General features: G+C 41.6%; 3 protein-coding genes across 5 annotated transcripts; 1 reads left to right on the top strand and 2 right to left on the bottom strand.

Annotated features, from left to right (window-relative positions):
- Window positions 1-2,064: 2,064 nt before the first annotated feature.
- LOC146991534 (lysozyme g-like) lies at window positions 2,065-4,839 on the bottom strand. 2 transcript variants are annotated; one of them, XM_085774155.1, is made up of 6 exons: window positions 4,479-4,803; window positions 3,175-3,204; window positions 3,006-3,083; window positions 2,672-2,886; window positions 2,439-2,589; window positions 2,085-2,357 (listed from the first exon to the last, which is right to left on the bottom strand). In XM_085774155.1, the coding sequence occupies exons 1-6, from the start codon at window positions 4,729-4,731 to the stop codon at window positions 2,221-2,223; spliced, it is 864 nt and encodes a 287-aa protein (XP_085630281.1). In that variant the 5' UTR covers window positions 4,732-4,803; the 3' UTR covers window positions 2,085-2,220. The 2 variants fall into 2 exon arrangements, with proteins under 2 accessions (XP_085630271.1, XP_085630281.1); XM_085774145.1 differs by having other exon boundaries at window positions 2,065-2,589; window positions 4,479-4,839.
- An 814-nt stretch (window positions 4,840-5,653) lies between these two features.
- Window positions 5,654-9,441, bottom strand: LOC146991533 (N-acetylmuramoyl-L-alanine amidase-like). The gene is made up of 4 exons (XM_085774131.1): window positions 9,209-9,441; window positions 7,511-8,371; window positions 6,521-6,731; window positions 5,654-6,319 (listed from the first exon to the last, which is right to left on the bottom strand). The coding sequence occupies exons 1-4, from the start codon at window positions 9,279-9,281 to the stop codon at window positions 6,016-6,018; spliced, it is 1,449 nt and encodes a 482-aa protein (XP_085630257.1). The 5' UTR covers window positions 9,282-9,441; the 3' UTR covers window positions 5,654-6,015.
- A 1,009-nt stretch (window positions 9,442-10,450) lies between these two features.
- Window positions 10,451-13,378, top strand: trappc5 (trafficking protein particle complex subunit 5). 2 transcript variants are annotated; one of them, XM_085774111.1, is made up of 3 exons: window positions 10,451-10,517; window positions 10,741-11,018; window positions 12,599-13,378. In XM_085774111.1, exons 1-3 carry the CDS (start codon window positions 10,508-10,510, stop codon window positions 12,893-12,895), a joined length of 585 nt encoding a protein of 194 aa, XP_085630237.1. In that variant the 5' UTR covers window positions 10,451-10,507; the 3' UTR covers window positions 12,896-13,378. The 2 variants fall into 2 exon arrangements, with proteins under 2 accessions (XP_085630237.1, XP_085630245.1); XM_085774119.1 differs by having other exon boundaries at window positions 10,477-10,495.
- The last annotated feature ends 313 nt before the right edge of the window (window positions 13,379-13,691 follow it).

The raw sequence follows: 13,691 nt of genomic DNA, 5'->3' as shown, positions 1-13,691 counted from the left end.
TGATTGGCTGTAAACCTGGTGAAAGTATGTTGCGGGACTTGTCCAACTCCCCGAGCTTGAACTCAGACATTTTGTTGAATGTAGATTGTGACGTTGGGTGACCCCAAATTTCAAAGTCAGTGTGTAATGCCTGCAGACACAGACAGCGAGACCTCTTCCCCGGCCCGAAGGCCTAGGAGTGCAGATAAAAGTACAGTCAGGAGGGCATAGTTCAACAAGATGGCTATGATCCATAGTCCTCTGCCAAGTCTCAGTTAGAAACACAATGTCCAAGGTTTTTGAGGTAAAAAAGATCATTTAAAACAAAGGCTTTATTTACAATAGATGGGCATTTCACAGCGCCATCTTAAGAGGCACAGACCCTTAGTAACAGCAGCTTGGGCCAGGAGGGGGCGGAGGTACCACTGGCCGGAGCCATCACAGACAGCGGGATGTGGACAGGATCTTTGACGGGCCCTTTGACTTATTATTGTCTGAATGGTGAAAGACTAAAAAATCTAACTGATAAAAGATAAGAAACAGGACAGGTTATTGCTGAGTGACAAGACTATTGTAAAACATCATAAAATAATAATGCACACTTTCACTTTCACAATATTGCACACTTTCACTTTCAGTATGAGCTACATTTGATAAGTGTTAGACTTTGGAGTTTTTATAACTTAAAACACCTTGTTCTTTCATTTGCAGTATTGTTATGTGTTAAAGTGATGCACTGTCAGCATCAACACCAGCATTGGTGTTTGCATCTGGAAAATGTGAAATTTTAACATTAAAGGTAGCCTACAATATGTAAGAAATCTAAAGCAACTGTCCGTAAAATCCTCCTAATATGTCACAGAGACTCAGGAATAATGTTCATATAACATGATGAACTCACCAACAACAATAGTACAGCCAGAGTATTCGCATTAAAAATCTTTTTTGCAGACTGCAAATCATGTTTATGTTTTGAATTTACGTGTTGACATGTTGCGCCACCTAGCCCTCTCTCCCAGTCACGCAGCGTCAGTGGCGTTTCAGCCTCCGGTCTGCTTCCACTGAGCTGCTGCTACGGCTGGGAGAAAAAACGAGATCACTGTGTTTTGAATTTGACTGCAGTAACCGTTTTTGGCCACATTGTTGGCACCTTTAAACCTTTGCTCTTGTTCAACTGGCACAGCCATATAACAGTTGAGATATCACATCAGGTCTCTGTTGTACCGCAGATCTGTGTTATGCATGAAAGCTTGCTGGTCGAAGTTGATTGATCATAATCCTTGTGTTGGATGTGAATATATTTGGAGGTGATTTGAAGATATTTGAAAATATGTTACCGTCCCAGATCATACCACTCTCTCTCTTTTCTCTATTATTGTTATCATATGCAATTAATACAATTTGCCTGGCCTTTCCTGGCTGCTTGTCTGTAGAGCTTTAGAGCTTATTCTTGTTCTTCAATATGTGAATCTTCTTATTGTACAATAAACTCCAGAAAGTAAGTAGTGTGCAGAGTATGAGCATATGAGCCCACCTGGTCATTTAAAAAAAAAAAGCAGTAAGGATGACTGGATGGATGCAAAGAGTATATAATTCAACAAATATTTAATGGTGACAATTTGCCAAAATATGAACAGACACAAAATGAGAAATGTTTAAAGGTGTACAGAAATGGCCGTTTGTCCCGTTTGTCGCGCCGAGTTGTCACGAGCTGCAACACGAGTTTACCCGAGTAAGGAAAATGAATTTGATTGGTCGTTATCGAGCGGGCGGGATATTCAAAGTTTGGGGCGAGACCGAGCTCCGTGTGTGTGTGCGTGTCTCAGACATTTGAATGACGGATTACGGATCCAATATCAGTGGCTAGTGAATCGTGTACAGGCTGACGTATAATCCGTGCGCCTGCATTATCCAATACGAAAAAAAAAACTACACTAAAATACACACTTTCATCACGGATTTACTCAAAAATAGAATTTTGCACAAAGTTTGGCCTACATCGTCTGATAGATGAGTTATTACACTAATTTTATGACCCAGAGTGGGCTCAAATTCAATTTTCTTTTCTGTACACCTTTAAGCCTTCAGAGGAGAATCCACAGTATCAAACTGTTTCCTGTGTTTACATGCCTTTGATTATGAAGGGACATCATGATCTAAGGGATACAGCTTGTTTTCACATTGGTTACGCTACAGATATTGTCTCATAGGGTTTATGAGACATTGTGACAACTTCAGGATTTAAAAGCCACCTTTGAGTTTGTACCACTGAGCTCGTGCAATAACATCATTGGAGTAGTCTCCATTTGTGGTTTTAGAGTCCACCTCCTCATTGGGGACGATGTTCCTATCTCCTGCATTGTAGGCTGCTATCCCTCCTGAAGAAGACAAACACAACAACAATGAGATGTATGAAAGGAGCTTTGTCACACAAACATTAGTAGTTGAGTTAAACAAACCTTTCAGCTGCTTCTCTTTGCTCCACTCGGGAAATTTATGCCTGATGCGTGTGATGAAACGAATCAGGATGTCGATGGCTTGGCAGAGGTGGTCCTCACTGTCCCATGAGCCTTTTGGAGTGTGTCCACCTCCTTGTGGATTGACATCGATCTATGGAAATATCGGGGTTCAGATATTTGGGTGGTCTTACATGGAGACATCACTTGAATCAAGTGAGCAAATCTGTAATAACCTGCATCAGCCCAAAGGTATCATATGCTTGTCTCGTTTCATTAAAGCAACCCTTGCCCTCCGTCAGCGTCTTCCCAGCCCTGGAGGATCTGGAGATGAGGGCAGCGATGAGAGCTGGATCCACCCCTTTCTGACAAGCCACGTTTTTAATGATGGTTTTGTAGTTGTTCATTTCTATCAGATCTGTTTCTGCCATGGCGTGTGAGGCCCTCGGCCCTTTTGAAATAAAGTAAGGAAAGAACAGTAGTATGACTTCACTGCAGTTTCTCCTTATCAATTACCTGCTATAGTTATACTGTAGGTGTAGATAAGTGAGTTTGCACAGGTGGGTTTACCTGTGAAACTCAGATAGTCCTGCTTAGCTGTTTGCATCGAAGCTCCAGTAGTTTCCACCTTCATGATGTCTCCATAACCTACAAAACGTTCAGTCTATTCTATTATTTTTAATCCACACACAACAACATGAGACCTGAAGCTGTAACACATCCTCCAAAAAACACTCACTTGTCAGCAATCCTTCACTTATGTCCTTGGCTGGAAATATACAAAGATGATGAATATCAGTGACATCATTCAATCAATGTAGTTATGAGCAATAAAAGCATCAGGATACAAGCACACTGGATACTGAAAATAAAAGTAAAACGGGTTAAAAGAATTATTGCTGAGTGATAAGACTGCTGTAAAACATCACACACAAAGCTCACAGGGTTCAATATGTACAGTATATAATTTAAATATTTAAGTTTAGCTCTTTTATATAGCAGACAAGAGATTCTTTTCATACCTTGACATGCTTTGACGGTACTTCTGTCTTCGTCATAAGTGTCACTAGATGTTGTGACGTGTCTTATCAGTTTATGTTCTGAAGATGTTCTTATAGTACACTGTCGAAACATGTCAAGATATGACAGCAATATTTGCCATATAAGAAAGCTTAACTTAAATATCATGTATGACTCTTGAACTCATGAACTGTTACAGTTCATGTAACCTACAGTATACATCCACCCATATGATACACTAACGCACAAAATATGAAAGGGACAAAGAAGAAAAAGTTAAATAATGGCCTTTGAAAGAAAATCAAAAAGCAGGTATCACCAAAACTGAAAGTAGCCTGTTTGTGAACGTCATAACCTTTACAGTTCATGTGTCCACTAAAACTCTGCTTGTTTCTCCAGTGCAGTATATTCATCTGTTATCATGTTTAAAGGAATTCACCTCCCTGCCTGTTCAGCTGTGATAGTATTTTCCCTCATTCTAATCATGACTACTCCTACTGATGAACAGGACAATATGAATGTGGGAGAATACTGGAATTTATGCTTATTGGTAAATGCAGGTCTCCAGATCTGTTTTTGGCAAACAAAGATTGTTTATTATTATTATTATTATTATTTATTATTATTATTTATTATTATGATTTTTTGTGCATGTCTGATGCTTACTGCATATTGGGTAATAAGTAGGCTAACTGACAGCTGATCAGATGTCTTCAAACAGTCTTCAGGCAGTGTGTTCAGTAGCTTCTTGTGAGCACATTGGCAGAATTAAACGATTCGCCTTCAGATGTATAAAAGTTGGCTACTATGTTTTAGAAGTAGGCTACCTCATTAAATAATCCGAGGGGGAAAAAACACATGTAGCCTAGATAACAAGTCATGTCTTGCTGCTGATTACTGTCGGAATGTGATTTAGAGTGGGAGCTGAAACGGTGAAGAGTCAACAAAAAAGTTTAGCCTATATAATAAGTTGTGTGGAGGGGACCTGACGTGAGAACAAAGTGTGTTCAGTAGCTACAGTACCGAAGCTCTCTCTTTGAGCGTTGCAGCGGATCTCCCCCAGCGCCTGCAGGACCACCTCGCTTACACCGGACTCCGTGAAAACTGAGACCAGAATATTTGCCACCTTCACAGGATTTCTGTCTTCCAGCTCTGAGCATCTGACCCTCGGCTCTTCCCGTCGGTCCAGGATCGCATCGCAGAACTCCTCAAACTTCTCCTTGCTCAGGTCCAGCAGCACGTCCTTTAAGGCGCGACTAACGGTCTTGGCTGACATGTTTCACTGCGCTCTGCTCCTCCTGCTGTGGCGCGACGACCGCTGTTGCTCATGTCTGGGTGTGCTGTCAGGATGTGCTGTCAGGATGTGCTGTCAGGATGTGGGCCGCACGCACCACTACAAACTTAAAGTAACATGGGTTCAGCTGAAATATTGGCTTCGCTTTCGCATTGTGACTATAGGATATGGGCTTACAGACAGAAACAATGTTCAGTCCAAGAGAGGTGCAAAGAGTTTTGCTGCAGGAGTTAGTTTGATTAGATTTTTGTTTGTTTGTTTGTTTGTTTGTGCGAGATTAGCCCGAAATTGTACCACAAAAAAAAGGATGGAGCATCATGAACATTAAAAATGTTCACTGAAACAATGAAACACTGAAACTAGCCTACATCAAAGTTTTGGTGCCACCATGTGGTTAGAAAACGCCTGACAATGTCAAAAAAAAAAAAGTTCCACCTAATATTTTATAAGAGAGTAGGAGACCATTCAGTTGCTACAGACCACTTGTCTTTGATTCCCTATCCAAATGTCGCCTTGATGCTCCACATCACCCTGATATCTCTCAGACTCACAGCACTGCTGTCCATGTTTGATATCATTTTCCATGTCTGACAACAAATCAAATATAACTGTAAACAGTAACTGTAAAAAGGTTTTCATCTAATTGCTCATTGAATGATTGGACCAAGATTATAATGGTTAGGTTTCATGAAATGATAAGATGATAATAAGGTAATAAGATAATTCATACCAAATGTGAGTGTTCTCAGATTCTCAAATCATGAATTCATTTTTGAAATATCAAACATGAAATGAATGAGGCATGATGCATGTGAACTCTTAACCAGGTTGTTTAACACCCACTCTTTTTGTTATTTAAAACACCAACCATTCAGTTGGTTAATCAAATACATTATCTGCAGAGGCAGGTAAGAGAAACATCTTTATTGTTACAGTCCTCTTTATTTTTCTGTTTTTGAAGATCTGCTTCCTGTAAAATCGTGAGAGGAGAAATAATAATTGTGAAATCAGTTCTGGAGTTTGTTCTGGATCTAAACTTGTTTTAGTCCTGCTGTATATGGTCCTTTCAGGAGGCCAAAAACCTGAATGAGCTCCTGGGTCTAACTATTTAATTGCTGCCCCATATGTGAGATCTATCAAATGAGACATTTACATTGAAATGATTGACTAGTCCAGAGGCTTTCCTTTTCTTAATGTGAAAATAAGAAATTAATACAAGTACAGTTACTACTATGAAGAAGCTTTAACAGTGTTTAAGAGCCCTTGTCATTCCCTGAAGTGTTCCCAGGTTCTTATTTCTGAAAAGAAGGCATCTCCAGGACAGGAGGTGTAGTTCACCACTTGTCTGTGGCCATGGATGGTGAAGTTTGCAGTCAGTCCTCCTCCATTTACTGCACATTGCACCAGACGATGGCGCAACAGGTCCATGGCATGGCGAGATGGCAGGGTGGCAGTGTAGTTACCAATGATAGACACACCATACCCAATACTATTGTGCCCCCTGGTGTGTGTACCGAGGTGGTTCCAGCCTCTGCCCTCATAGACGTAGCCATCAGAGCCGACCACAAAGCTGAGAGCACAAAGCACAGTACATAATAGATGAATGCAATGTACAATAATAGATTATTGAAAAAAACGTGAGTGCCTCTCAGACTATCTTCATGTCCATTCTCAGAGCAGTGACATCATCATCTAATTACTCACTGCAAGAAAGCAGATGAACATGTGTCATCTTGTTCAATATATCCGACTGTTCCTTTATACCAGTTACCTGTATCCTATGTCACTCCAACCACGGTCTTCCTGGTGGAAGCGTTGCATGGCTCTCATGTCGCGGGAGCACTTATGGAAAGACAAACATGGCGAGGACGGCTCATAGGTGTGGTGAACATACAGGTACTGGAGGGGCAGAGACAGTGGGATAGGTGTGCTCTGGTAGGGTTTTGCTCCCCACTGACAGCGAGGGATGATCTGAGGGCAGTCTGAAAAGTGGAGGAGACAAGATGCAGGTTAGGATATTGAAACTACCACCAGAGATTTTGTGTTGTTGTTGTTGTGTTGTATTATAATTATTGGAGAGTGCTGTCTGTTTTCTGCGTGTTGTCATAGTCAACCAGTCAAAGCCAGAGTCTCAGTGACGATGGTGATGATTTGGTTGCAGACAATGTAAATCAAACAGAGAGTTTAAAGATGCAAAAATGCGAGAGACCGCAGACTTAATGATGGTTCTCTGCTTGACTGTTATTATCTTCAATTCTTTACAAGCTATCATTGTATCAACAATGCTGTGAAGAGAAACTAAATGCCCCTTAATGCTCCTGCTTTTCCTGACCTCCAGACCCTGATAGCATTTTTTCTACTAGATGTGAAGTAACTTTTTAAGGGATTCTCATCAGAAATATTCATTTACGGTATATAAGAAAAGGCAAAAAAAAAAGAAAGAAAAACACTGGTTAGTTTAATGTTATTTCATGTTTGATATTGGTTCAGAGTGGAGCAATGGTATTAAGTCACCTGACAATAATGACAATGTATTCCAAATGAGTGAGACTAGGCCTATATCAGACATGATTCTTTAACCACACAAAGGCTAAAATAAAAAGGGAATTACTCAATTAATTGATTCTACATTGATCACAGTAGGAGCAAAAATGACATTAAATCCACCAGTAGCTTAGCAGGTTCTCAAATGTGGATATAACTTGTTTTATGTAAACATGTTAACCTTGTAGTATACTTTTCTGATGACTTTATAGCTCACCCCAGTGCTTGTGCACAAATGCCCGCAATCCATCCTTCACTGCCTTCCCCACTCCAGTGTCCAGAGCAATCCATTCTGTCTTCTCCAACTTCCAGACCAATGCTAGTGTCTCCATCACTTGGCTGTGAAGATCAAGGGGCTCCAGAATGGATCTAGAGAGCTCCCTTCGTCTTGGACTAATATGGCTGGTCACAGCATCAATACCCTGCCCCACATTCAAAGTAAAACTGTAGTATCCTTTCAAAATCTCACTGAGGGCCGGCGACTCTTCAGATGCACTGAGTTTGCTGAGGTCCGTGCCCAGTACAGCTCCATCCATGCCTCCATTAATCATAGCATCAGTGGCCAGAGTGGCAGGCCGAGAGAGCTTGAACAGCTTAGGATGGTCCACGTTGTCCCAGCACCCGTTGGGCCCCATGCGATGAGACGGTGAGAAGTCCTGCAGGCTGAGGAAGGACAGGCCCAGGGTCCTGCCTAAGGTGAGCGGGAAGGTTCCAGTAGGTGGCGTCCCATCCATCTTTGCTTTCAGCCCTGACTCGATTCCTAGCAGTAAGGGTGCGAGGGCTACTGTGGTGCCATCTGGAGCGAGAATGACTCCTCGTTCCTCTCCATGGTCCGTCACAATGTGGTGGATGGCCTTGTCAAAAAAGCTGAAGGACGAAGCGTTGAGAATGGCCGTCTCTAAAACCTCAGCATCACTGAGATTATTTGATGCACCCAAGAAATGGATTGTCATTGCATCATCGTGGCCAGCGGTCCTGCGCAGGGCTCTGACTAGAGCCAGGGGACATAGACCAGGGTTGGAGTCCTCAACCTGCCTAACAGCTCGGATGAAGCTGTCCATGTTACGCAGGTGGATGCCTGAAGTCAACACAAACGAAGAAAGAAGTGAAGTGAGGGAGAAATACTGAAGTATTGAACTGTTAGTTACTTCAAAGGTTGCACTGGCCTTTCCTGAGAGGTATTTAAAAGCCACTTCTAAGACATAGATATACATCACTGTGAATTGTAAAAAGAAAAGAAAGGCTTAAGCAGAGGTTTTCATAGGCTACCTCAAATGCCAACCTCTTGATGCTATTGCTCAGATCACAGATAAGTTAGGCAGAGGAATAAAACTATTGGGATGGGGAAGGAAGATGAAATTCATGTCTTGATTTTATGCCTTCCCCATTGTCACTAATATTTCCTTTAACCCCTCCCTTTGACTCGCCTTCCTTCCATTGGCTCAACATGTAACATGATAAGATGCTACAATTTGTTTCACAGTAACTAAAAGAGGTAAACACCAGCTCTTTTCATACAGCTGTACAGTTACACAATTTTCATAGAGTAGCAGTGAGATGTTCCCTCTCTCTCTCGTTTGCTCCCTTGATTGCTGATCCTGATGGAAAATGTCCAAACGATAATAGCAAACCCAAAACTTAGCTGCTTCAAACACACAACTAAACCTAAATGTTTTTAAAACTGGACAAATTTCCATCAGTGTGTATCTTTTGAGATGGTTTGAGATTATATGTATAGGGCTTTATCATTGGAGCTGTATTTTGTAGTTGAGTGATATGTCTTGGTAATATCTTTATGTGTGATCTCATCTGTAAATGTTATGAACTTGTAAATTTATATTCATATTCAATTTCCTATTCATAAACTTTCTTCAGCTGAATCAAGTTTCACATAATTTTGAATATATGAACTTACCTGTTGGCCTGCTGCTGACAGAAAAGAAACAGAATAAAGCCAGAACAAAAATCAATGGTCCAGATAAAGTCATAGTGATGTCCCAATTGTTGCCTCCAAAAAAGTTAGCTAGACCCAGAGATGGGTTTACCCTCGACTTTACAAAAAAAATTAACACAGAGGTATGAAGGAATCTCTGCAATAATCCTTTGCATGCAGGGTTTGCAAAAACATAAACTGAGCAGCACAGATGTGCAGAGGTGAATTTGTGTAGGTGTATTTGTGTGAGCATACGCGCATGACTCCAGTGTTGTGACCCAATGAGAGTACTCTTTGTACACTGACGACTCCAAATATTGATCTAGCCTACAGTACGTTGAAGTGTGTCATCAGCAAAACAAAGTCTGTGCCCTCTTGTAAGTTTTTTTTCCCCCGTTTTATTACTGTTACATTTGTATTATGGTTAACTTATTATTATCATAGTATTGTCTCTGTCATATTGTACTCATGTTACAGCATTGCACAAAATTTTAATTCAGCCTGTCATTTGTGAAACAAGGTGAAAGATTTGTGGATTTATGGTTAATGTTTACCCTCTCATGTGATGTGTGGATCTCTTTGTGTGTTCACTCCTGTCAGGAATTATTTTTACTCACTGATGATAAGAAGGGATAAACTACACATGAACTTGAAATGCAGCTTACAGACAAACAAGTTGTTCTGATTTTTTTAGGGATGTTTTACCAATAGGGGTGTTGATAAACCGCAATAATGACAAAAGTAGAAGTTGGCACAAATGGGCTCCATAAACAGTCAAGTCAAGGAGATAGCTCCATAATCACTTGAGTAGCTGCAGTGGCATTTGCTTGGGGATGACAGTACAACAGAGTAAAAACAGAAAAGAAAAATTACAGGTGGTCATAATAACTTAATATTCCCCTCTTGGTTATTGTATGCACTTCTTACGGGCGATTACATATAGCCTACACTTAAAAAGTTATTGTGAGACAAAAAGTCAAAACAAAAAGATATTTATTGGATCTTTTGACTTGAAGTCTCACTTGGGCCAAATAAAAACACCAACACTGGATTTTGACTCACTATAAAAAGAAATAAAAAGAAAAAAGTAGCTACATTTTATTCAGAAAGGTGGACGTCAAAGTCTTTTTTCTTGAGGAAAAAACACATGGTTAAGTTTTATGTAGAATCAGGGCTGTTAATATAATACATCCATGGGGCTGTCACGTGACAAGGTGACGTTGAGAGACGCAGCAGGAAGTTACTGGAGCGACAACAAAAGCAGGTGTAGTAGGAGCATGGATGTGTGGTAGTAAGTGATTGTATGAACTAGAGTCTGTTCTTATGAAAATGAAGAATATCTCTAAACTCACCTGGACAGATGTTACTGTAATGTCCTGCACGTGACCGCAGCAGTCTGCTTCGGTTAGCAGCACCCTGCTAGCCTGAGCTGCAGCAGCTGCTGTTTTAACCTTTTTATTTATTTTTTTAATGTGACCTCTCTGTGTCTTTGCACCGCTACAGATAATAAGTAGGCTACATTATGGAGACTCGCTTCACCAGAGGGAAGTCCGCTATTCTGGAGCGGCCTCTGAGCCGACCCAAGACCGAGGTGAGTGTCAGCGCCTTCGCCCTGCTGTTCTCGGAGGTGGTGCAGTACTGCCAGAGCCGCGTGTACTCGGTGTCCGAGCTGCAGGCTCGACTGGCCGAGCTGGGGCAGCGGGTGGGAGGCAGCCTGCTGGACGTGCTGGTGCTGAGAGAGAAGAGCGGCAAGAGGGAGACCAAAGTCCTCAACATACTGCTGTTTATCAAGGTATGACCAGCAAAGTGCGTCAGTGTGTCAGAGCTACAAAATAACATGTTTTCATGGTAATGGTGGTAAAGTGCTTGTGTGTGTGTAAAAGCATTAAATGCAGGACAGATAGCCTACTTTCACTTTCAATGTCTGACCTTAAAGGGATAGTTCACCCAAAATTCAAATTTCACTCATCTCCTCACCCTCATGTCGACTGTGAAGAGCTGTGAGAATTTTCAGAGTCCTCCGTGCCTTCTCGGAGTTACGGGGGCTCCGCGCAGCAGTATTTGTCCATATAATGGTTGTCACCAACTTTCTCCGTCCAAAAAGACACACCAAAAAACATCCAAATACCTCCATACCCTCTTGTATTGAAGCCCTGACATGAGAAATTGTTCCACCGGTCAGTGCAAATCTCTGCAGTGCAAATCTCTGCACTGACACAGGCAGAGCAGTGAACTGAGAAACTGGGAGCTTCCGCTACAATCAAGCTTAAAATATAGACTTATTTAATTTTTTTCGGAACAATTTCTCATGTCGGGGCTTCAATACAAGAGGGACATTACAGACGAGCAGTATGGAGGTATTTGGATGTTTTTTGGTGTGTCTTTTTGGACAAAGAAAGTTGGTATCCATTCACAACCATTATATGGACAAATACTGCTGCGCGGACCCCCCCGTAACTCAGAGAAGGAACGGAGGACTCTGAAAATTCTCACAGCTCTTAGTCGACATGAGGGTGAGTAGATAATGAGTAAAATTTGAATTTTGGGTGAACTATCCCTTTTAATACCACTGTGGCTGTAGAAGGGCATAAGAACAAACCAGAGAGGGAAAACACATGTGAGAGCAGAGGTCAAGAAGCAGTGGGTAATAGGCTACCTAAAGTCCTCCAAGTTAAGGATCAGATTCAGCCAAGTGTTTGTATTTACGTACAAAGCTGTAAAATGCCCATGTCTGGACAATGTGACAGTTGACAGGTCCTGTCACTATGCCTCCAATTGATCATGCGCCCTGGCTACTTGGCCAAGGGGATGTCCCTTTGGCCAAGTGGTTAGCGCGCATGACTCTTACCCGGGAGTCTGGGGTTCGAAGCCCGTCCGGGCCTTCTTCACCTTGCCACAGCAAGATGGAGAGTTTGGGGTGTGTGGGGGGATGGCGGGGTTAAAAGCTGACTGACAGAGATTGATCTTCCCCTCAAAACCTAGTGGACCTGATTAAAATGGTAAAAACACAATGCCGATGTTTCACGTTTAGACAAAAATCAGCAATTCTCTGATAGAGGATGGAGAGAGAGGAGCCAGCTCCAGATGTTTTCGTGTCCGTTTCTGTGGCAGCAGCTGGTGATGAGGGAAAACCCTGTATCTTGAGTCTAGGCCAAGCTATATCATAACCAACAACCTTATCATGCTTATAGTTTATGAATGAAGTTGTCGAAGCCTTACCCTGGCTTTACCTCTTGTGTGTAGCTCTGGTGCAATAAATGATGTATAATATAATAAAATGTAGCTGACTCGGCGACCAGGGAAGCCACTGTCAGAGCCTTACATTATGTTCACACTGTGACCGCCCTTAGTCATTGGCTTTGTACTCCACAGGTTTCTGTGTGGAGAGCTTTGTTTGGCAAAGAGGCCGACAAGCTGGAGCAGGCCAACGACGATGACAAGACCTACTACATCATCGAAAAAGAGCCCCTGGTCAACACATACATCTCTGTCCCGAAGGAGAACAGCACCTTGAACTGTGCAGCGTTCACCGGAGGGATCGTGGAGGCCATCCTCACCCACAGTGGTTTCCCCGCCAAGGTCACTGTCCACTGGCACAAGGGCACCACGCTCATGATCAAGTTTGACGAGGCGGTGATCGCCAGAGACAAGGCACTGGAAGGCAGATAGTGGACAGATTGGATTGGAGATTGAGAGGGTGTGTGGGTGGAAGTATGATGCTAATTTAACTGCAGGAATGTCTCGATCACTGCAGACAGGGGTGAAAGCATGGTGGGCTGTACATTCACTTAATATTCAGGAGAATTTATGTATGCAAAATAAAAAGAAAGCCAGGACTACAGTTATTTAGCTTATTGGATAATGTTAAAAATTGTTTCTTGGTTAATCAATTCATTATTTGGTATGTAAATTGTCATAAAATAGGGTAACTTTTTTTTTTTTACCTTAAAAAGTAGTTGATCCATTACAAAAATGTTGTTGATCAACTTTATATCACTTATCTATTTACATTTCAGCACTAAGGGAAAGTATGAATCTGTTGAATGTATTGAATGTATCTGTTACTCAGACATAGTATTTATTGATTGTTGATTCCACTCCCTTGCGGTGGAAAGTAAGACTTTGCTGGTCAAATACAGGATTTAAACATGACACCAAAATGTCATTCACTTTTTTGATTGGTTTTTCTTGTGTTGTGTCAGTGTTGAGTTTTTTTTTTTTTTAATACATCACGTTATGCTGACACCAAATTTCCTAACCGGAACTGCAACTGGAAAATTAGGTATTGGGAAAGTGGGGAAGAGGGTGTGGGTCCAAGAGAGGGGAAACAAATATTTCTCACTCTGCTCCTGTTGTAGAGTAAAGCAAGGTGTTAGATAAATGCATAATAATAGTAGGCTATGAACTGAGTAGATAATTAGACTTTTAGCGACATTTGACTGATGAAATACATTACATTTCAGAT

This window comes from Trachurus japonicus, chromosome 1 (assembly GCF_045865225.1).
Source record: "Trachurus japonicus isolate A0001 chromosome 1, Traja_1.0".
Taxonomy (NCBI): domain Eukaryota; kingdom Metazoa; phylum Chordata; class Actinopteri; order Carangiformes; family Carangidae; genus Trachurus; species Trachurus japonicus.
The sequence above is the reverse complement of the archived record's forward strand: the minus strand, read 5'-3'. Positions and strand labels throughout refer to the sequence as shown.